Below are 22682 nucleotides of genomic sequence, written 5' to 3'. Positions count from 1 at the left end.
GCTTCGGCTATGGTCACTTGATGCTATAGCCAGGATTGAAGCAGCCTACTGGAAACCATAATAGGACCAACAGAGGCACGGTCTTCCAACCCCAGAGCGGGCATATCAGTATGCCACCTGGACGCCAGCGACTCCATCCATCCACTCTCCATTTTCTACATTCTTTCCTCCACTTTGTGTTCATACATATACGACTTGCCACTGCATTTCTTGCATTCGATTTTATCAACTTTACCACTTGTCATTCTTGATATTGATAGTCGGCTTCACCGAAGACTAGTATATGGCTTGCCCATATACATACCAACGTTCTTTGTCTTTGCCTATACCATCCATGCTATACCTTTTGTGGTTGAACATATCATTTGCAAATTTGTGATTTTCTGAGCTCTAATTGTCGAGAGCCTGTCAAATTTGCTATGGTGCTGCTTTACGAATTCCTCTGCTTCCTGCTTTAGTTTCGGCTTTGCTAATATCGCATGTGTTTTGCTTTGTTATCCCACATAAGAAATCCATTCTCCGTGCTAAACTCGTATATATGTCCTTTTTCTTCATGATGCACAATATGGAGACAAATTTCATCAAGGCGGTTTGGCCGAGTGGTCTAAGGCGATTGACTAGAAATCAATTCCGTTCGCGGGCGCACCGTCGTTGCAATCTTTTTGCTAAATTAGACTAGAACCGAAAATGTTTTTTTGGCTACAAAGAACTAGACAGAAACTTTGTATTATATATATTTGATTTTCTACTTTGGTTTTCGTCCTCTTACGCTGTGTTTAACTTGATTTCGTGTCCAATAAGATTATTATATCTATTCATCCGGTTACTTGAAAACACCCAGAAGCCTGTAGGTCTATGAAGCCATGAATGTCGCTGTTCAACAGCATTTATAATTAAGTATAGTCCCTCGAAGATACAGAGGCAAGAAATATCAGCAATGGAGCTTGATTTTTCATTTCTCAGGCTGGCTAAAAGGATATGCAAGAGTAGGTAGAAGGCATGAATTCGTAGATCTTTCATCAGATGGACACAGAGACGAGATAGAGCAGACCATTCAATGCACCATCTGGCTCGTGGCAAATTCCTAGAACAAAGACATTAGCAAGACAAACGACCCCAGACAGAATGAAAGCCAGCACATACCGGGAACTGATCAGAGATACTAGTCGCAACCCGCTCTACATCCTCCGCAAGATCCTGCACACCAAGATCCCACTGCCTCAGTTTCGTCCCATTAGAAGCACCAGCCGAGGACCCGCCGAGAGTATCAGCATCAAACGAAATAACCCCATCAATCTGATCAATCCGACCACGCAGCCGTCCCTGCTCAACCATGCGCGCTGCATAAGCCTCCGCCTTCTCACCAGCAGACACATCACCCGAAGACTGCAACCCCAGAATCGAGCCGAGGTCATCAACGTGGATATTCTCATACAGCTTGCTCGCCGCCACGAGATTGTGCTCGATAACCGCCTTATCGAGAACGGTCGTGCCATCCGCCGTAACAGCGAGCTGGTGCGGCGCAAGTTTATTCGCGAATGCGGCGACTTCATCGGCCGTCAGGAGTCTGTCTAAGAACATCTTCTCCAGGATGCCGAATTCCTCAACGGAGGGCGTGCGGTCGTCTTTGTATAGACGGGCGAGGGAGCGGGAGCGCTGTGGGCCAGCAGGCGCAAGGACAGCGCAGCGGATCGCCGCGGATAGGGCCGTCAGGCGGTCTTCTTCGTCGACGCCCGGCGCGAGACTCACGTTAAAGTATTCCTGGGCGGCGTCGAGGAAGCGGCGGCGGGCATCGAGGATCCGAGCCTGTGAGAGTTGGAAGTAGAGCTTTGCATCGTGGTCCTCTATTTTGGAGGGGAGGTTCTTGATGCGGTTGAGGAAGGCTTCGGCGTTGGTGGTGTCGTCGTCTTCGAGGTAGTAGCGCACGATGCGGATCCAGAGGCGCGCTTTGGCGGCGTCTGAGACTAGCCGCTGCGAGCTGTCGATGTGGATGCCCTGTAGGGCGCGGGCGGCGGCTGTGTATTCTTCCTGGGATTCGTAGGCGTCTGCGAGGATCTCGCGGATCTGCGAGTCTTGTTCTTCGACTGAGGCGGAGCGTGTCTGGAGGAGGGTGATGGCGTGCTGGCCAACTTTTATTTTTGTTTCCGGGGTGAGGGATTGGAGGACTGTGATGAAGGCGTCGAGGAGGGGCCGGGCAGCGACGATGCTCACTTCTTCGCTGAGGATTGAGTCTAGGTAGTAGACTAGATCTTGGGCGAGTTCGTGGCCGGTGGAGGTTGTTACCATCTCATTGAGGATATCGGTGTATTGCTGTAGCTTTGTTGGTTGGTGCGGGTTCGTTTCGATGCCCGCTAGGGCGTTGGTCATCTTTTGGGAGGCCATGCTGGTGGTCGACTGGGTGAAGGAGAGGTGGTAGAGTTGCTGTGGAGTGGTGCTGGGGACAGCCGAGCTACTGTTATCGATAAGAGCTGGGATGTCCACCCGACGGGTACCTAGGTATACAGAGACAGAACAACCTTGGAATGGAACTCATTTAATCTAGTCATAACATAAGTAGAATAGGCCTTCCAAAGATTCCATAGCCGTGAGGATATAGAGCTAGAAATGGACTGTCGGGTGCCTTGGGCCTTGCAACTGAGGTGGTTTGCTATCGGCTTTTTTACTTTTCAACCACTTATAGCTATCCAATTCTCGTACACAAAATATATCTTGCATACCATTTTACTTTATGTAGGATGTCGACGCGTAGGTAGCGATCTCTTCTTTTGGATAATAACCAAATATCAGGGATCTATACTTTTTCCTTTCGTTTACCGCTTCGTGGAATATGTATCGAACATATTCGTCACTACCGGCCGATCATATAGACTTAATGCATCAAGATGTATTTGAGAAGCTACACTGAGGCTATAGGGGACTACGATTACGGAGAGGCATGTATTCGATTGATAGTTCATCAAATTGTCAGGTTTATTGATTGCACCATGGTCTCATCCAGTGTGGTGACGCGTCCGTCTTTTGGGGTGAAGATAGTTGATCTTCGTCAAAATGAGGGTCGACGTAAGACGGTGAGCAAAGAAAATCTGTATGTTGAATCGTAAAACAAATAAATCATCATCAAATTGGCGACCACACCCGGGGACTAACATGAATTCCCGGATGTTGAAAGCACCTGTTTTGACGATGTTGTTATGTCATCCTGATACGCACTACTCATGCAGTCGGTTTAGATCTCAAAACATTTATATCCATTACCGCTCGAATCCGACTAGGCACTGTAGCATTGGCCTTGTTTTCTTCTCCTTTACTCCACCCACCTATCTTTAGAGGGGCTTGTGTGGGTTCAACTCAGTCATCACGTCAGCTGCCGCATCCTTTATGAATACGCATATCCATTCCGGTTGTAACGCAAGATCGCAAGAGTCATCCTCTCCCGCTTGGACTACATCAAAGACGATATAAAAGCCTACTTTCTTCGTCTATGGATTCTGTTAACGGAACTTCTATGTGCCTTAAAACTCACTGACCTTTTAACCTTACACAATCACCACGATCTCGGACTAGGTTGCTCAATATGTTAGCCATGCCCAATATTTCCAACCCAAATTTTTCAACCATTGTCGTCCAAGTTGAGGGTGTGATTATGAATTTACCTCACTCGGCCATTAAAGCAATTCCTGTTCTCCTTCCATCCCTCAAACGACTGCAATCTACTTCTGCTTGGATGCGCTATCAGTGCAACGAGATAGAAGAGCAGCAATGCTATGAACTGCTCGGCAAGCAATTTGGTTTCGATGCTTCTGAACTTAGTGGTGCTATCTCCACGATTAGGGAGATGATTGAATATGATAAGAACCTGGTGTCCGAAATCCATCAGATAAAAAGTGATACAGGGGGTCTTTTAAACATGCTAGCCGTTTGGAATATTGCAAAACCTGACCACGATTATATTTTCGAGCGATGGGGAAGTGAATTTCTGGACGACTTTGATAATATCTTCACTTCGTTCGCAGCTGGTGCACGAATGCCTCATATTGGGTTCTACCATCAATTTTTGACGTCCACCAAGACAGATCCAACTAAAGCAGTGTTTGTCGGAAGCGATATTCGAGATATTGTCGCGGCTCGTTCATTGGGCATGCGCGGAATTATGTTCAACGGTTCCCAGGAGCTATCGCGCACTCTGTTGAACATTATCAGTGACCCAGTGACTCGAGGGAATGCATTCATCCAACGTAATGCCAAGAATTTGCAACCTTTTACGGACTGTGGCACGCCTCTTTTGGATAATTACGTGCAGCTTCTAATTTTGGAAGTTACAGGCGATGAGTACTATTGCATTGCACATATTCCGCAAGGGTTCATTCTAACATTTTTTTGCAGGGAACTCGTAGTATACAAGAAGCCAGAATATGCAAAGGGACTTTCTTGGAACTACTATATAGGTACGGAATTCCACCTCTTTTAACTCATAAATGTTAAAAAAACTATAGTTACACTCTAATACACTAAAAATTGACAGAGCAGCCAAAATTCACCAACATGAACCCACCCAATGACTTGGATACTACATCCCTAGCGCTGCAATTGGTACCACAGAAAGACACACAGGTGCATATGTTACTTGATGAAATGCTTGAATATCTCAGCCCTGATGGGCTCATTCAGGTACAGCCCTTTCATTCAATTGAAAAACCCGAGACTAATTATATTTGACTGGAAGGTATATTTCGATCACGAGAGACCACGTGTGGATCCAGTCGCCTGCGTGAACATTTTGCTGGCATTTCATATTCATCGGCGTGGGCATGAGCTTCAAAAAACTGTTGACTGGATTTACCAGATTCTTTTGAATAGAGCATACGTCGACGGGACGTATTACTATCAGACTGCAGAATGGTTTCTCTTTTATGTCTCACGACTCCTAAAGCAGACCTATGATGCAAAACTTAAGAAAGAGTTTGCCCCCCTTCTTAAAGAAAGAATTTACGAGCGTATTGGGGCCCCCGGTGACAGCCTCGTTCTGGGAATGAGATTGAGCGTATGCCACGCAATGGGGGTTGCCAACTACCAAGACATGGAGAAGCTGACTGAAATGCAATGCAAAGACGGCGGATGGGAGCCTGGCTATCTTTACTCTATCCCTATAGTTGGAAAGCATATCTTCGATCGTGGTTTCACTACGGCTCTTGCCATACAGGTTATTGAGGAAAGTCGGCTCACTCACTGATTATGTACCACAAAAGATTTTTGAATGTGAGAGAATAAGAAAATCGGCTGATTAGTCTTACACTTGTTTTTCTATGGAGAAATTTTTGTATCCAAGTTGTTCATCACAGGAGTAGTGGTGAATTCAATCACCTTCACTTCTCGCGAGTTGTATCACAGGTCACATGGCGTATATGGAGGTGTAGACTCGTGTGGTTGCGTAGCATGCAGCCACTCCGCTAGGCAGTAGGAAGGTGACTACAGGTAGATGGATCTTTTCTTATACATTGAATTCGATTCTCACACTTGTACCTCAATCCAGGGTTTCAACCTCGCCAGAGATATGCAGGCTACAGCAACTATGTAAATACATGTTTGTAGGACCCACGGATATTGTTCCAACCTCACTTAGCGGTAAACTTTGAGCCTCACCTAGTAAGGCCTGTCGTGGACTTGTTGCTATTTGCCATGTTAGCCTACTCTTATGGCGCGGCTGTTATAGATTTGCATACATACTGGATAATGCCTGGCACTCGAAGCCTTTCCCCTTCCATTTTAGTGCTCACCTCTTACCGCTTTTTGATCTCAGAGTAAAATTGAGCACGCGCCTGAACACACAGACAGTGCCTCCGGTAACTGGTGTCACCACCTCCAGACACTCTTCGATTGTTTCTCGAACCCTAATCGCCAAGACACGCTAGTCTACATTAGTATATATGTAGTTTTTCTGGAGTATCCCTGTCAATGGGGTCTGTAATGTTTGTTGTCGAGGTAATTCCTGGTGAATCCACTATTTTTTGCACCATTTTGTCGTTGTTAGTCAGATATTTCACCCCATACATTGCCAGAACCAGGGGTAATAGAAACCAGAGATGGGATACATTCTTATTGGCCAGATCGATTTGTAGCTGATATTTGTTAATCGAACCTCCTTCCCGCCAGTCCCGTGTTGCCCCTTTCCCCTCATTCTTCCTATATGCAGCGCAGCCTTCGTATACGCCCGCCAGCCAGTCATAATGCAGAGTGCTGTGCTCACGCTGTAGAAAGCTAACCCTGGTAGGCAAAGATGTCATTTTCAGCTCCATGGCTTCTGCTATCTATCGCATGTCTCATCGATTCCTTCTCCAACTCTATTTCGAAGAACGCTATTCTATATGCGCCCACGTGATGTAAGGCTCCCGACATAGTAAGCCTAGAAAGACAAATTAGAACGGGCGACATTTCTACTCCTTCACTTTCTCGACTCTTCATCCGTCATTATATCAGCGTCACTGTACCCGCGAAATACCTAGCCATGCCGCAGAAATCACGATGGAGCGTTTCTGTTCCGGAGGTGGACATTCCTACCTATCTTTTCGGCTCCCCTACAGCTCCACTAGGCGATGCTCTCGCCTTTGCTGACGCTGAAGACCCAGAGACGCTGTGTATGACCTGGACTGAGCTCCGTCTCTGGTCCCAGCGGTTAGCCGCAGGATTACAAGCCGCGGGATTAAAAGAAGGCGATCGAGTAGTCATCCTCAGCGGCAACGATGTTCTATTCCCCGTCGTGAACCTTGGCATTATCATGGCCAGTGGCATATACCAGTCCGCGAATCCGCACTCCAATGCCCGCGAGTTGGCGTACCAGCTCAGCCTCACCACGCCGAGCTTCATGCTGGCGAGCGAAGCAACTCTAGCCTGCGCTCTGGATGCCGCCAATATGGTAGGCATGGGGCGGGAACGTGTTTTCGTGTTTAACGATGCTCCGCTCATCAAGGATGACGGCGGTGATGATAATTTTATAACTGAAGTGAAGCATTGGAAGCATTTACTGGCGCAGAAAGAGGTCGGCAGGCGCTTCGTTTGGAAGAAGCTAACTCCGGAAGAATCGAAGTCCACAACCGTCTATACAATAATGACATCTGGGTTTGTTACTTTGGGATTTTTTATGTCTCCAACGATGCTAATATTACGATTGACAGAACCACTGGTCTCCCCAAAGCAGCGGAGGTTTCACATTATGGCATTATCGCAAACTGCGTTCAGACAGATTTTATGATGAGCCTTGATCCCAACCTTTGCACGAAAGAGCTGGTGGCCAAAAATTCTAGGTGGCTGTGTACCATTCCCCTCTACCATGGCCTGGCACTGTGCTATTTCTGCACCATCTCCATAGCGAGACGGGTTCCCTCGTACATCATGCGGCAGTACGAGATCAACCGTTTGCTGGAAAACATCCAGAGGTTTCATATCACGGAGCTGCACCTTGTGCCGCCCATCATCGTGGCCATGACCAAGCATTCTGCGGTGAAGAGTGGAAAGTATAACATCAGCAGCATCACCAAGACTTTCTCGTGTGCTGCACCGTTAGGTCCAGAACCGACTTTCCAATACGAGTCACTTTGGCCCCAGGGACACGTAAATGTTAAGCAGGGCCTTGCATCGACTGAGTTCGTCTCCTCACTTTCGCTAAATACCACTTAGCATGGCTTGGAGTAGAGGCCTATACTGACTCTGCCCACAGATCCTGCTGCAATACTATCGGTTGGGATCCTACCCTAACGGCAGTAGCCGGCTCCGTTGGAGAACCTATGCCGAACTGTGAGATCAAGTTGATGGATGATGAGGAGAATGAGGTTGCGCCGGGACAAAGCGGGGAAATATGGTTCCGTGGTCCGAACATTATGAAGGGTTACTGGCAAAACAAAAAGTCGACCGATGAGACTATTACCCAAGATGGATGGTTGAGGACAGGAGATGTGGCACGCCAGGACGAGAATGGGTGGTATTATGTCGTGGATCGGAAGAAGGCAAGTCGTGGAGGGCATGTGAGTAAAGCCGACCACAACGGCTGACATCTTGTGACAGGAAATGATCAAGGTGAAAGGCGTCCAGGTGTGGCCTGCTGAGCTCGAAGCAATCCTTCTCGGCCACCCTGCTGTCAATGATGCTGCCGTCATCGGCGTGAGAAAGTGAGGCTTGACAAAATTTTCTTAGACGGGCGTTGTTCCATGGACTAACAGATACAGAGACGACGAGGAGTACCCTCGTGCCTATGTTGTGGCAGCGCCGGGAGCTTCCGTTTCCGTGGACGACATCATTCAATTCGTCAACAACAAGGTATCAACGGTTAAGAGACTCACAGGCGGTGTTGTCTTCACCGACGCCATCCCCAAAGCTCCGGTACGTGCTACTCAAATAGTTACAAGGGCATATGATAACACTTGATGGACTGTCTAGTCTGGGAAGATTTTGCGACGATTTATCAGAGACGCTATCGCGAAGAACTCGAAATTGTAAAGTACTATAATCAAGACGATGCTGTGCTTGGTTAAGGAACTCGATAGGAGGAAGCTCGACCGACCATATTGACATCTACTCTTGCCTGAAGAGCGGAAATTAATACATCAGTCCACTTGCGGCCTCTCTGACCAAGTCCACCACATGCTTCTTTTTTTTCTAAAAAAAAATAGAATCATTGGGAATGAAAATAGCCGGTATGCTTTGCAATGATGAAATAAATTTCTTGAATTTTGCTTCGCAACATTGCACCACCTGAAAGTATCGCTCGAATTCCTGTATGGAGCCGGGGGGAATAGTATTTATCGTATTGAATGAAATGGAGACCTGAGGCAGGGAGCCAAGTCATGACTGTTAGGTTCCGCTTCTTGCTCGACTTGGCGCTATGCGCTTTTTAGACCTACAGTCTGCAGTCTAAAAGGACAAACACTGTGCAGCGCCCTATCAAATTCCTACCAGTATTACTCTGAGACGTCGAGACCTTCGACCTAAAATGGGTCTTGCGCAAGACTAAGTATGTCCCTGCCATATGTTCCGAGGATCGAACGCCAGGGAGACGGGCTATCTGCAGCGCCTCTAGCTGGGCGAGCAATGTCTTTGGTGATGATATTGTCGCGAGAGGAGGAAGAGGGGTCGATGAAGCTGAGGGCTGCTGTTGTCGTGATATTCAACGCGCGATGAAATGACTGTGCGAGCAGAGCCGCCGTTGTGGTTCTTATCCATGATGGAATAGAACAGAAGGAACAGGGGAGCGAGGGGGCGAGCCATAGTTAGTGGTTTTGACAAGATAGACGGTTTGTGCGGATTGCAGGGCTTGCCTTTGAATTGTTACAATGTGTTTAGTTGTGAGAATCAGATCGTCTCCGTCTGCGAGTTACAGGATCGGCGGCTGGATTTATATGTCTTATTCCTTAACAAGCAGGGGCTGATGATATGGATGCATTAATCCATATGTAATTTAGTACGGAGTAGAGCTACCGCGTCTGCGGTACTCAACAACCTGCTCAGTATGACCTCCAATATGGTAACGTGAAGTGACAAGCGTAACTGATCCTGCACCGCGCCGTTCGTCCCTGCCCCGACTCTGCCAGGAACTCGTCGGAGACCTGTCCCTGTCCCTGCCCCGTTCTTGAGTCTCTGACTGTCTCCCAGTATCGAATGTCGGTCGATAGGGTCTTTCATCTGCATATCTGAAATTGCCATCGAGATCGTGGAAGTCTTGACACCTTGGCCGAGCAGTTATCACCCTCGCGTACCTTGGATAGCTGGGCCGAATTGTTGACACTCGTTCGTACTGTTCTTGACTTGGTCGAATGCTTTCTAAGATCTCGTACGGCTGATGGCTTGTGCCACCATTTTCCATTTTCTCGTAAGGACCGTACCTTGTTCGGAAGGCATCGTTATTCTGACGCGGTGGTACCCCTTGATGAATGGTACGATCGATGTGATTCAAGAATTGATCTGACAATCCCATCTTCCGTCCATCCGTGATTGCCTTCTCCATGCGTGGAATATATTCTGATCTGATTAATCCGTCATCCTTGTATTCCTTGCTAACATAGACAAGAGCCTCAAACATCTCTAAGCTCTCTTGTCTCGGATACCTCGATAGTGGTTGGTGCGATGGGTTTTGATCAACAAAAGTGGACTCTGATATGTTGCTCCTCTTGGGCCCTAGAGCGGATGGTTGGTGCTCTCTTTCTTTGAGATCAGGTTGATCGTCCATCTCGAGTTCTTTCGCAACATGGAAGGTCTTGATTCCGCAGTTCGGCAAGGCCAAGAACTGAGTGTGTAGATGCTCATCGTTGTAAAAACCCAGCGCTACGCCTTCACTGCGGTCTAGTTGTCGTTTGTCCTTGGCGTCGATTTGGTAAACAAGACCTTCGACAAAGTCTCCCCGGCATTGGACAATATTTGCAACACCACGCTGGTTAATCTGCCACCTATATCCATCAATTCTGCCCATTCCCATGAATAGAGATGACGGGCACCGTTCTGCCATCTGCTTTAGGCTCATATTACTACCATATGCGAAATAGTACCAGCGATCCGGCCTTCGAACCGATTTGGAAGCCATGGCGATGAGATGAGGAAGAAAAAACCGTCGAGATAGCTGGCAGCCACAAGAACTTCCACTTTGTCGACGACTGTCAAAACCAAAGTTGAACAAAAGTTTAGTGATCGCGCTGTATGAGTTGTGGTGCACTAGTTCCAAGATATTGATATTCAGCAAGAGGCAGTCCGGGGTGTAAGCCGACAAGACATCATAGCAAACAAGTCAGCCCAACGGCAAAATGAATATTCAAGTGCCCAGGTGACTTGAACCAGCTGACTAATCAGTAACTAAGTACCTAATGGATTTGCTTTTTAGTATTCTTTGGATAGCACCGTGTTTTAGAACTAATTTGGCCTGGTTTTGGCTGATTCCTAATTGTTGTAGCCCCTAACCTTGCCCCCGCCCCCCCCAGCGCGGCGGGGGCGTTGGTGTGCGCTGGCACGGCTACTTGGTGCAATACAGAAAAGGTCTGTGGGACACGATTAGTGGTGAGGCATACCCTGCCATGCCAGCTCGGGCGAGAAGAGACGCTAATGTATGCAGGCCACGAGTAATAAATATGATATTCTTTCAAATGCATACAACCAATTAAACACAGAACAAGATGTGGGCTACATACTAGTAATTGATTAATATTAATTATTGGTATTAGTATTACTAGCAAAAAAAGGCAACCAAGTACATGCGCATTAGCGTCCCTTCTCGCCCGAGCTGGCATGGCAGGGTAAATGCTATTGGGCTTACCAAGATGTCCTAGCACTAACTAGCGAGGGGTCACGCCTCAGCTGGAAGCCTTTATCACAAACAACACGCCCAGGTGGCTTGCAAGAACTGACCTCAATGGCCCAACCCGAGGCAGCAACCTTCCACGATGACAGTAGTCTACATAGGGACACAGTCATGGAAGAAAGATTACAAGCCTCGTCCGCTGCAGCGCGAACGGATTGGCTCCCCGCGAACATACTTGCGGTTGGAATGGGGCTGTATTCGGTGTCTCTTGAGCAATGTGTCAGATCACGCACATGCATCTAGGAACACCAAATGCTGACGCTGCAGCCTCCTTATCCGGCGAGGGACGGCAGTAATGGACAAATTTGCAGAATAGGTAGGAGCCAAGTGCGCCTGACATGTATCTGTTGGTGGCTTCGAATGGCTGTGGCCTTTTGTCAATGCCCGGGCGTTTTAGGATATGTAATGGCCCAAGGCAGAGCCAGAGGCTCTCATACTGCAGCATAGTAACAGCCTTTCCATTGGATATATATGTGATTAGGTCTCCAGCTGAACGATTCCAACATTCCAACAGTGATAGTCATCTATGACAATATGACCTTCTACTACTTCGGCGTCGAGATAGAGGTCATCGTCGAGCCGCACAATAAACAACAGCCTGTACCGGCACCCGTGAAAAATGACCTTGACCTCTGGTACAACAAGATCGCCAAAGCTCTGCGGAACAGAAAGGGCAGTGACCAACGACCATTGAAAGTAATTGCTGAATCCCGGAGGACCCAGTATCGTGAGACGAGCGACCGCCACCTTAATTGGTGGATTACGTGGGATGGATCGTTGATTACTCCAGACTGGCCCAAGCATCCCGGCGGTAGGTCGAATCTCGCGCTTCAACTCAATCGTACTAAGACCGGCTGACATTTTGTGTCCAGTACCTTTCGAGGCTGTATCGCCGAGGCTGGAAACACGCAAGCGGTGGGAGGATGAAATTGATGCATACTGGAGCGCTATGAGGGCCGTCTTCCACATACCTCGACGGGTGTTGAGATGCGGTAGCCATGTTCATGTGTCCCCCGGCAGAGGCTCCTTCTACCTTAAAGAGCTGCAGGCAATCGCCTTTGCCGTCGTCTTTTACGACGAGCAAGTTCAGCAAGTTCTCCCTCAAAGCCGGAGAAACTACCACTACTGTGTGCCCAACAACAAACATTCTCAATATCTAAAAGGGAAGAGCATAAGCGAAGTAGCGGCGTTAATCAACGCCGTAAAGAACAAGGAGAAACTCGTCGAAATTGTACAGGGCTTGTCGAAAACGGACCGCCCGGTGCTCTGGAACTTCCACAACGTCACGCGTATGCCCTTTACAGAGGAGCCGGCGATCGGCACAGTTGAATTCAGAGGTGGGAGGTGCCTCAGAGGCCCAGTAAGGACGAAGCGATGGATAAGTTTTGCCGTGGCATTTATGATTCTGGCAATCCAAGAGGTGTGTCGCACAAAGTGCGACGCTTGACGTAGTGTGACACTTGTACTGACATGCCACAGTTCAAACTGCCTCTCAAGAGCTCTTACGCGTCCAGCACCTCGTCGGAATTCTGGAAGAAGATCCGAAATGCCGCCGCTACCGAGAGCATGGCCCAACACTTGCCGGAAAGCTTCAAGACCATGAACGAATCTAACAGGTGCGTTTCTCGCCCTTTGCTTTGGATATATGCAGTAACTTAATTTGTGTGAAATTGCAGATCCGATATCGCTGACGACCCGGGTGATGATTATCCATTTGATGCGCCGAATTCAAACTTCGTCCCTCAAAGTGGCAGCACTTCGGACACTGAGTTGTAATTAACACTCAACTTCAGCTCTGCACGGCCGATGCATAGGGTTGCCGATGTTGATCCCTTACTTTATTTCCTACTAATCTTTCATTAATGTAGCAAATAACAAGATTATATTTACATACATTTATATATATCATTTTATATTACATTATTAGCTTGGCTCCCGTCACAATTATGGTTATCTCTTTATAATTTATCTAAGATTGATTATGTCGTCGTAGTTGGCCGTCTCAAGTTATAAGACGGATGCATCAGGCCAGTCGGTGGATAGAACTCGTCGCAAATGTAGACAAACCCGAGCTTCTGCAGTAGATGGCGTGAAGCCTTGTTTTGTGGATTGTGACCTGCAAACAGTTCTGTAGCATGCTGATGCGCGAATGCATAATCAATAGCGGCGCAGCCAGCTTCGGCAGCCAGCCCAGAACCCCAATAATCACGCCGCAAATGAACTCCAAACTCCATAACGCCATTCGCAATATCCTTGGGACGCACTCCACAGCAGCCAACATGCTCACCATTCTCTTTCAGGAAGATTGGCCAGTACTGTATGCCGTACTCGGCTTGCGATTGCAACTCAGCATTTAGCTTTTGCCTCACCTCGGCCGCATTCAGGGCACCACGCGCGTTAATGAAACGAGAGACTTCTGGGTCGCCCCACAATGCTAATGCCAAGCCGATATCATTGTCAGTCCAAAGACGAAAGCCAACACGTGCTGTAGTGAGAAAGTATTTTGGGGCGCTGGAACAGCCAGAGTCTGTCATGCTGGACGCTGCCGAACAATCGGGGACGGCTCGAGTCAGCTGCAGTTGCTGCGAGAGGGACTGGTAACACGGGTGCGTCCTGCCTCAGGCGACCCTTCGACGTGTGTGCTTTGAGGATCGAGGAAACAAAAGTGACAAAATGTCTTCTGGTCACCCTCGAAATTTTTGGGTGCCTACCCCTCGTCCTAGTGCGGTTCACCAAGGTTGGGTGTTGGGGTTAAAGCACGGCAACGGTAAGCCTCAGCCAATTCCACCTCCCACTAGGGTGACCGCCTGTCTAATATAGAATTTCCTATAATAACAAGCAGACAACCTAGACTGGGTTGTACGCCCTATTGAAGTATACGTGGACACGGCGACCGGGACGCCAGAATCGGCTCCCATTGCTAATTTAATTCTTTGATTATGTTTGTTTTGTTTGATTTTACAAGTAAACAGTTTCAATTTATTGAAGAACAAAATCAACTTAATTATTTTGATGTTCATCATCCTATATTAGCGATCCTGGGGAGCTTTTGCGCTTCCTTGACTCTGACCAGAGCCAAACATCGACGACATGGAAGACCAAAAGCCGGCTGGTCCTTTGTCTTGCTCCTTTCTTGAGACTTGCCCTCCCTCGCCTATCTGTGGGTGGGTTCTCTTGCTTTCTCTATCTTCGCCTCGGAGAGGCTGTTTCTTAGAGTTTGGGCCGTGGTTTTTTTTCTTGGTGTGATGAGCTCGGTTTGCCTTCCTTTTCTTTTCTTCGAGGACGGTCTGTGAGACTGACGGATTGGAAGTCGAGGGTTTTTCTTGGACGTCCTCTTCCGGTTGATACACATCTCCATGTATATAAGGTTCGAGGCACCTTTCCACAAAATTCCGCGACACGTCGAGCTTCACGGCGTCGCTTATTGCGTTTTCCATCCTTTGAACATACTCGCGTCGTATCAGTCCATTATCAGCATACTTGGTGCTCAGGTATGTGATCGCCTCAATTATTTCAACCTCGGCTGCCGGACTTCTTACCGAGGACGGCGGGTTTTTGGACAAGACTGACAGCTTGGGCTGTAAATCCGCTGCATTTTTGCCAATGTTAGGGCCATCGGGCATTGCAAGATACTTTTGTTGAGACTCGACAAGTGTCTCCTTGTAACTAGCCGGTCGATCGATAGCATTAGACTCATCTTGCAGCCTGTCTCGAACAAACGCTGTCTTTTTCTCGGCTAAATTTGGATGTCGCTCCAGGAGAACATTCAGCACGACTCGTTCATAAGCACCGAGTTTGATGCCTTCCTTGCGATCTAGAGTCCGACGGTCCTTATCGGTAATGGAGAACACGAGACCCTCGACCACATCAGCCTGACCGGCTGGTACACTTGAAAAGTCTTCGGTGATTTTGACAATGTTCGCCACATGCCTCTGGTTGATTTGCCATTTATATCCTCGCAGTGTGGCCTTCCCGATGAAAGTGCTTCCGGGACAACGTTCTGCCATTTGTGTCAAACTCATGTTGCTGCCAAAGGCGAAATAGTATTGGCGGTGAAATATCTTGGACGACATTTTGGGCTAAGAGGCATTCCACGACCCGGATGGCTCAAATCACTAGCACGAAGCAAGGAATAGCGGAAGGAGTCAGTCGTAGACACCGTGTGCCAAGCAATCCGTGTTGAGTGGAATGATTGTGTGAACGACAGTATGGTGTTATTTTCCCACGATCAGATTTCGATCAGGCTGAGAACTTCATCACAGCGCAAGCCACGCGCCTAATGCCTGCGATGGAGGATTGCATATGACGTGTCAAGATGGTACATGACACAGTGAGGCGGAATCTGCCTTCGCTTTTAACACGGCGTGATTGGTGCCCGGGCGTATTTACAACTTAGCCCACCAGCCCGACGGAGGTTACCCGAGTTTAGTATGGGTACCCGCCCCACCAGCCCAACAGGGCATCATTCTCCGTCGCTGCTCTCTCACATCAACCACTTCGTTCCGTCCCAGCACGTGCACTTCTCGAACCTGCCTGAAGCAAGAGTTGCAGATAAATACCTTGAGCTTCATGCATCATGCAATAAGCCCCAGGCGCTTGTTCCGCGCCCCAAATGGTTCTATCAGGAATTTTCAGCCTCATTGCGGAAGTCGGCCAGTCGCTTCCAATTTGTACTGGAATTGCTCCTGCGTAGTGGGAAAATCAAGAGGGAAAGTCGTTGTGCTACTTGATACCGCCAAGGCGGGTAGAGGCCATACTCGTCGTGCTGCAGTTTTCTCTTTGTCGGTGGCTGCGCTACCGTAATGCAGGTGTCTCTCGCCCTGCAGCTCCTTACTCGGACTCTTTCTGCTTTGGGCTCTTCTACCCCTAATACTGTCCGGGCGATTTACTCTCCTACTCGTACAGACGAGAGGGAGGTTGAGCGCTCAGACTCAGCCACCCCCATCGGGGGGGTTCCTATTGGGACCTTTCCCTGCTCGGTTGGGGAGCCTAATGGGCAGAGGGGGTTTTCAACGCCCAGAATCTGCAAAGCGGCAATATCGGATACGAAAAATCGACTCTGAGACGGCCGATGAGGCTGAGAGACCCAAGATGTGATGGACAACTTATTATCAGACTTCTGACCTTGTGTGTAGCAGCAAGCGCCTACCTTGAAGTGCCGGACAAATATACATATATATATATATATATATATTAAGGAGCTCACGAAAACTACTTTGAAACGAACCTCATGGCAAGGGACTCTTTCTACTTCGGCGTCGAGATCGAGCTCATTGCGGAGCCTCACGTGGTCCGACATTCACAGGGCCGAAGGTTTTACTACGAGAAGCTTGCTGCATCCCTCCGCAACCATGGCCTTAATGCAATGGCAGATTCCCTGGAAGGCAGATACCGCAAGCATTCCGAGCATTACGACAAATGGTTCCTCACAAAAGATGGATCGCTGGGCAACCCAGCCCACCCTGCCAGTGAGGAACTGTTGTTCATCCCGGGGACAACGCTCTCCGTCCTAACCAGAACATACTAACACGCCGAATCGAAAGTTCCCATAGAAGCCGTATCCCCAGTCCTCAGCACCAGCCAACACTGGGAAACCGAAATCGACCTCTTCTGGACCTCCTGGGGCCGGGTCTTCGAACTTCCCCGCCGCTCTGCCAAATGCGGCAGCCACATCCACGTCTCCCCTGGGCCCAACAAGCGCTTCACCCTAACTGAGCTGAAGAAGATCGCCTGCGGCATCGTCTTTTACGCAAACAACCTGAACGACATGCTCCCCGCGCCCCGCCGTAACAACGCGTATTGCCAGAAGAACTGGGAAACTTCAAGGGTCGGCGTGTGGTACGAGAACGGTTCCAACAACGATGTCCGACTGACTATGGAACAGATTTGGGGGGTCGACGACGAGCGGGAGTTGGAGGACTTCATGCAAGACGACCGGCGCGTGATGTGGAATTTTGAGCACACCGTCCCCGGCAACCGCTGTACCGGCACCGTCGAGTTTCGAGGCGGGCGCGGCCTCAGGGGCCCCAACCGGACAAAGTGGTGGATCGCCTTTGTCGTGTCGTTCATCCAGCTCTGTATATCTAGCAAAGTAAGAGATGTACCACCTCGCCGAGCCCAAACTCTCGACCACTAACCGTTATCATCAAACAGCGCTTCCCTAAGAAAAGCCCAAGTGACCGTCCACAGACAGATTACTTCTGGCGAAAAGTCAGAAAATACGCCCGCACCATTCATGTCGCAGACGACCTACCGCCAGACTGGCACGATCTGAACGAGTCGTACAGGTTTGTCCCATTTCCCCTTCACCAGAGCGCGTGCATCAATCCGGACTTCGACCCTTGGGAGAGACGATACTGACGATCCCTTGTAGTAGTGGACATTGGGAAGACACGGTGGACAGCGACGAGGACGAATCGGAGACATCGTCGATCGTGTCAAAGGGTGCTTCCCAGTACTGGGATTCGGATTACTTGTCGGGGGACGAGAGATAATGAGCGAATGACATGGAGCAGGAAAGGCGCGACTGCGTTATCCTATGATAACGCCGCGAATTCCGTTAGACCTAAGGTGTGTTGGATTTGCCGTGGAGAAGCTAGTGTGAAATCTAAATTATATAGTGATCTTGGTGTTGAAAATGAAGGTTTCGGCATACGTAGAGACATGAACATCATGCCATTATGTACCGTTTCCTTCTATTACTTGTTCCATTGACAGGTGTATCTGTTTCTGAGATGCGTGTATGTGTTTCAATGTCTGATGTAGCACTGTCTCAAACGCTCTAGATCGTGTGTTCCCGTCGGTATCTTAACCAACTTGAAGGGCCGCGCAGAATGGGTGCATACCCTCGACTAGTACTCACATTGAGCTCTTGGATGGTTCTCTCATCTGCTGGTTGTATGCCTGGTGCCTCTATTAATCGATGCTTTCGCCATCGCCTTGACAAAATCCACAGCAGCTATTTTGCTATATATCTCTGGAGACTCCCGTGTCTGTGTTAATAATGGTTGCAGGTTCTTGCTCTTAAATCTTTCCACCCACCTGTTTCAATCGTGAAAAAGTTTCATCAACTCGTCGTATAGCCTGATAATAGCGTCCTGCATGTCAATATCGGCCTCAGAGATAGCAGCTCAAGAAAACGCCGAGACGCTACGCCAAACGTTTTCCCCGGCGATGAGGGCAAAATAGAGGAGTTGAAGGGAGAGGAAGAAGGGAAGGAGAAATCGAAAGGGCTAGATCGCGTCAAGGCGGCACATTTAATGCTCAACCTAAGTGATTATATGCGTAGGGTTGCCTTTATATTTGGATTACACTCAATGATATGCGGATCAGCTTCTCTCCATTAAGTAAAAAGAAAACCCGATATATTCAAGCTTACCAGCACCACAAATCCGTTTAGACTCGATCTAGATGCTGCAAAAGAAATTCGACGTACCTCTCGAGGCTTCCAAGGATATGGTATTGAGTATTGGGATTACGCGTACTTTTGCCACCTTTCACGATATGTACCCCCGAATCACAGGTATTCGCGAGGGTATTTCAATCCCCTCGACCCCCAGCAGTTGTAGAGAACCAGAATCAACACTCTGTTAATCTCATCTTTGTATTACCCCTTTTTGATTCCGTTGCTCCAGTTGGCCTGTAAATCCAGTGTATTCCCGTAAGCTATACAGGGCATTCCTGGTAGAATGCATAACTAGTCTGTTACTAACCTAATTCAGGCGGCTTACTCTTGACTGAAGTAAGCCATTGACTGGAGACAAGCAACCATCACAATTAGGGGAAGCAGTAAACAACCGACTATTGTAAGACAAATGAGTATTTTCTAGTGTCTTGATAGAGACCTGTGCTCTATTGCCGGATATAGAGTGCGCAGTCAGGGGAAAAAGTATCTTTGCTTCTACCCCGCTATGCCGACACAATTGGGAGAACCGAGGTTGCATGATAAAACAGGTTGAGTGTACGACGAGGATTACAAGAGAGCATTGCAGTCGCTAAGTCTATTAAGGTATGGTTAGCTTAGGAGAGCCCTCATAAGGTCTACTCGGCCCGTCTTCACCACCGAAGCGATCGGAGATAGCCAACACCACCGTCCAAGGCAATGAATATCATCCCTTGAACCTTATACTCCCTACCGTCTGGAATTTCCGTCTCCTGCAGACTTGCCCACCAACACTCAAAACAAGAACAATGAAAACTGATATAAATGACAAGCCTGAGGTGAGCTTGGAGGCTCTAGCCGACCTTCAAGTTCCTCGTGATATTTCCATCTCTCCCGACGGGACCCAGATTGCCTATGCACTGCGAGCTTACAGCAAGAAGGGCGAACATGTCACCTCCTCAATCTGGATCGCCAAAGTTGGCGAAGAAAACAGCAGTCGCCAACTTACTCCGGGTTTATTCAATGATGAACAGCCCCACTGGTCTCCAGCGGGAATGATAGTTGCCTTCAAATCGGATCGACATCGGCCAGGGCAAAGTTCTGCCATATATCTGTTGTCAATCAATGGTGGCGAAGCATACCCCGTAACGCCGGTGGATTTTGAGAAGCCAATTGTGGCCTTTCAATGGGATTCTACCGGCACAAGTATCGCATTTACGAGCGCGGATGAGAAGACAACCGAGCAGGTTGCAAAGGAGAAAGCAAAAGACGAGCCGACAATTTGGGGCCAGGACCAGGAATACCACCATCTGAGAACTGTTGATGTAGCAAGAAGGCAAATTGACACCATCGTTGGTGGCAACAGACACGTGCATGACTTCACTTGGAGCCCTGACTCACGAGAGATTTGCTTTGTTGCACATAAAGACCCAGATATCAACTCTCCTTGGCTTTACGGTACAGAGATCTGGCTGACATCTAAGTCCGGACTGGAGCCGAAGAAAATCGTCGAATTTCCCGGAATGATCAGCCAGATCGCATGGGGAGACTGTGGTGTTTACTTCATTGCTGGTCATGTCCCAACTCACATCTTAACCTCCCTTTCGTTGTACGAACTTGATATTAAAAACAGCTCATATGCAGAGCATATAAATGGCGATGAGGAGCACTGTTGCATCACAATTCGGAAGAATCTATCTTGCCTATCTTACCGTGTCCAGAGGTACCTGGCTGACGAGTTCTACTCGATCAGTGATGGCACTCGTACGAAGGTCTATGGCGATGAGTGTGAGATGATCTCATTTGACTTCCTCAAGACTCCGGATAATGCTATCGTTGCGATCACGAAGGGTGATGGGTCAAATCCCGAGGAGGTCTTTTCCGTCTCAGAGCCTGCGGGTACAGTCAGATTGTCCGCTCACAATTCCTCGATCGCCGCCCTGAAAATATCCAAGTCGTGGTCAATTTCAACTCGCGCGGCAGATGGATACTATCTCGACGGAATGATATATGTTCCCTCCACATACAACCCTGAGGATGGGCCACTCGCAACGATTCTCATTCCGCACGGAGGGCCATACTGGCGGATTACCAAAGGTTTTGCTGTCTGCCATTGTCTTGAGGCTCCGGTATTAGTCTCAATGGGCTATGCCGTTCTTTGCCCCAACTACCGTGGTGGGAGCAGTAGGGGTGAAAGACATGCGGCTTACGCTCATGGAGGGGCTGGAACAGTCGACTACACGGACTGTATTGACGTCCTGCGATACAGTATCGCCAAGGGTTGGGTAGACCCTTCACGTGTGGCAATCGGTGGTTGGTCGCAGGGAGGATTTCTATCTTATTTTGGAGTCACCCGCGAGGATTTTCAATTCAGAGGAGCCATATGTGGGGCAGGCATATCAGAATGGACCTCTATGGCGATGATGAGCGATGCATATACGATGCAAGCTGAAATGGTCGGCGGTGCTCCATGGGATGTGGATAAGAGCTTAAAGCCCGGGGAAGACTCGACAAGCCTCGAGAAGCAATGGATTGGTAACGCAGATGGTCGCAAGGCAAGTGCATTATGGCACATGCGTCATGTGAAGACACCCATCCTGATTCTTCATGGCGAGAACGACGTGCGTGTGCCCTTAGAGCAGGCCATCGCATTCTACCGTGCGTGTGTTCACAACAACGTGCCTGTCGACATGGTGACTTATCCTCGAGAGGGTCACTTCATCAGTGAAAGAAGACATCTACTCGATATGTGGGAGCGCATGAGGAAATTTTGTTATCTGAACTTACAGTAACCCTGAGAATCAACGAAGCGAGGCCTTCTATAGAAACCTGGAGAGATAGGTATTTAGGGCAATATAGGTACGAGAAGGTTGGATGATTGTCTGGCAAAATGTGTGGTACCCATGATTATTGAATTTGTATTCAGCTACCCCTTCCGTATACAAACCCGATTTGGAATGAATGTGATGAAGTACTTTTGTGACATATCACTTAGAGAAGCTAATACAAGTCTATTCTAGGGACTAGAACTCTCTTTCTATGTCTTGAATTCTCTCACGTCTCGCTGATACCCGTCTCGCATGGCTCTCGGGCCTTGATTTCTTCTTGATCGCTATCATTTCGCTCATCGTCACCCCCTATTAGATATTAAGAAGGCTATTCTCTTTTTTAATACTTCTTTATAGCGCGCGATCGCCTAGGGATAGTCGATATCTCGGGTAGGGTGATATATAGTAGGGAACATAGTCATAACTACGTATTAGCCTTACCTACCCTTCCTTTCTTTTTTTATAGGTATTATATGAGCATTGATATATAGAGGTTATAGGTAGCAGATAGTTACAGATTGACAATACACACTCCTACACCTCTCTAAATTCACTTCTTGGACTACCGTCCGGATTGCTTCTCTTATCGACGGGTATTGCGCCAGCTGGTGCAAATTCGCGCACTTTCTACCTCCCGCTCGTGGATATGTATGGAAGGTGGTGCAAAGTGCTTGGAGATCCTCTACCATGTCCTACAATGTTCAATTGCACCTGGACAGCAGAGGGTGAAGACCGAGGTCGTTTCTTTTCAGGAGCATCGCTTGGACGATACAAGCAAGCAAATGCCTCATGGACGCAGACAGTCAAAGAAGCAAGGTTTTCTTTGATCAATGATGCGGATATGGCATTAAGGGGGTATACCATGATCGACTGCCCTGCATCCGCAAAGCGGATTTGGTTCGGAAACTGCGCCGAGGTCTACCCTCTACTACATATGTTGAAGTAAGTTCACCCCTGCAATCCCTGGGATCCATACATATGTAGTGTTAAAGCTGACCAGATAGGGGTAATACCAGCCCAGATGCTGTGTGTGGAATAGCTGTGCATCGGAAAGGGGTGCTGCACAGCAAGTATGAAGATGGTACCTCGCGATGAACTTGGAACGCGGTACGGAGGCTGTGTGCCAACTGTGAAGAGCTTG

The 22682-nt window shown here is 48.4% G+C and overlaps 11 protein-coding genes across 11 annotated transcripts; 6 read left to right on the top strand and 5 right to left on the bottom strand.

Moving 5' to 3' along the window:
- Positions 1-1054: 1054 nt before the first annotated feature.
- N7471_009242 (PCI domain-containing protein) lies at positions 1055-2382 on the bottom strand (the record flags this gene model as incomplete). Its single annotated transcript, XM_057281961.1, has 2 exons — positions 1055-1084; positions 1144-2382. 2 exons carry the CDS (start codon positions 2380-2382, stop codon positions 1055-1057), a joined length of 1269 nt encoding a protein of 422 aa, XP_057132844.1.
- Positions 2383-3583: 1201 nt separating this feature from the next.
- N7471_009241 (HAD family hydrolase) lies at positions 3584-5230 on the top strand (the record flags this gene model as incomplete). Its single annotated transcript, XM_057281960.1, has 4 exons — positions 3584-4329; positions 4384-4445; positions 4523-4668; positions 4724-5230. The coding sequence occupies 4 exons, from the start codon at positions 3584-3586 to the stop codon at positions 5228-5230; spliced, it is 1461 nt and encodes a 486-aa protein (XP_057132843.1).
- Positions 5231-6502: 1272 nt separating this feature from the next.
- N7471_009240 (acyl--CoA ligase) lies at positions 6503-8487 on the top strand (the record flags this gene model as incomplete). The annotated part of the gene is made up of 6 exons (XM_057281959.1): positions 6503-7113; positions 7170-7637; positions 7712-7997; positions 8056-8159; positions 8217-8370; positions 8428-8487. 6 exons carry the CDS (start codon positions 6503-6505, stop codon positions 8485-8487), a joined length of 1683 nt encoding a protein of 560 aa, XP_057132842.1.
- Positions 8488-9063: 576 nt separating this feature from the next.
- Positions 9064-9255, bottom strand: N7471_009239 (uncharacterized protein; the record flags this gene model as incomplete). Its single annotated transcript, XM_057281958.1, has 1 exon — positions 9064-9255. The coding sequence occupies one exon, from the start codon at positions 9253-9255 to the stop codon at positions 9064-9066; it is 192 nt and encodes a 63-aa protein (XP_057132841.1).
- A 190-nt stretch (positions 9256-9445) lies between these two features.
- Positions 9446-10564, bottom strand: N7471_009238 (gamma-glutamylcyclotransferase family protein; the record flags this gene model as incomplete). The annotated part of the gene is made up of 1 exon (XM_057281957.1): positions 9446-10564. One exon carries the CDS (start codon positions 10562-10564, stop codon positions 9446-9448), a length of 1119 nt encoding a protein of 372 aa, XP_057132840.1.
- Positions 10565-11866: 1302 nt separating this feature from the next.
- On the top strand, positions 11867-13108 carry N7471_009237 (uncharacterized protein; the record flags this gene model as incomplete). Its single annotated transcript, XM_057281956.1, has 4 exons — positions 11867-12143; positions 12205-12752; positions 12812-12948; positions 13009-13108. 4 exons carry the CDS (start codon positions 11867-11869, stop codon positions 13106-13108), a joined length of 1062 nt encoding a protein of 353 aa, XP_057132839.1.
- Positions 13109-13311: 203 nt separating this feature from the next.
- Positions 13312-13866, bottom strand: N7471_009236 (GNAT family N-acetyltransferase; the record flags this gene model as incomplete). The annotated part of the gene is made up of 1 exon (XM_057281955.1): positions 13312-13866. The coding sequence occupies one exon, from the start codon at positions 13864-13866 to the stop codon at positions 13312-13314; it is 555 nt and encodes a 184-aa protein (XP_057132838.1).
- A 495-nt stretch (positions 13867-14361) lies between these two features.
- N7471_009235 (gamma-glutamylcyclotransferase family protein) lies at positions 14362-15405 on the bottom strand (the record flags this gene model as incomplete). Its single annotated transcript, XM_057281954.1, has 1 exon — positions 14362-15405. One exon carries the CDS (start codon positions 15403-15405, stop codon positions 14362-14364), a length of 1044 nt encoding a protein of 347 aa, XP_057132837.1.
- A 1062-nt stretch (positions 15406-16467) lies between these two features.
- N7471_009234 (amidoligase enzyme-domain-containing protein) lies at positions 16468-18008 on the top strand. Its single transcript, XM_057281953.1, has 4 exons — positions 16468-16800; positions 16876-17423; positions 17486-17619; positions 17706-18008. The coding sequence occupies exons 1-4, from the start codon at positions 16563-16565 to the stop codon at positions 17824-17826; spliced, it is 1041 nt and encodes a 346-aa protein (XP_057132836.1). The 5' UTR covers positions 16468-16562; the 3' UTR covers positions 17827-18008.
- Positions 18009-19522: 1514 nt separating this feature from the next.
- On the top strand, positions 19523-21505 carry N7471_009233 (alpha/beta-hydrolase; the record flags this gene model as incomplete). Its single annotated transcript, XM_057281952.1, has 1 exon — positions 19523-21505. The coding sequence occupies one exon, from the start codon at positions 19523-19525 to the stop codon at positions 21503-21505; it is 1983 nt and encodes a 660-aa protein (XP_057132835.1).
- A 733-nt stretch (positions 21506-22238) lies between these two features.
- Positions 22239-22636, top strand: N7471_009232 (uncharacterized protein; the record flags this gene model as incomplete). The annotated part of the gene is made up of 2 exons (XM_057281951.1): positions 22239-22483; positions 22546-22636. 2 exons carry the CDS (start codon positions 22239-22241, stop codon positions 22634-22636), a joined length of 336 nt encoding a protein of 111 aa, XP_057132834.1.
- Between the last annotated feature and the right edge of the window lie 46 nt (positions 22637-22682).

Source organism: Penicillium samsonianum, assembly GCF_028829775.1.
Source record: "Penicillium samsonianum strain IBT 33392 chromosome Unknown utg000005l_segment0_segment0, whole genome shotgun sequence".
NCBI classification, from domain to species: Eukaryota; Fungi; Ascomycota; class Eurotiomycetes; order Eurotiales; family Aspergillaceae; genus Penicillium; species Penicillium samsonianum.
This window is presented reverse-complemented; position numbering and strand designations above follow the sequence as displayed.

What these genes read in the sequence shown, in the direction of transcription:
- N7471_009234 (XM_057281953.1), top strand. Translation starts at nt 16,563, where the DNA reads ATGGCAAGGGACTCTTTCTACTTCGGCGTCGAGATCGAGCTCATTGCG. An exon ending in CAACCCAGCCCACCCTGCCA is followed by an intron (nt 16,801 to 16,875) that starts GTGAGGAACTGT and finishes CCGAATCGAAAG; the next exon opens with TTCCCATAGAAGCCGTATCC. An exon ending in GATCTGAACGAGTCGTACAG is followed by an intron (nt 17,620 to 17,705) that starts GTTTGTCCCATT and finishes GATCCCTTGTAG; the next exon opens with TAGTGGACATTGGGAAGACA.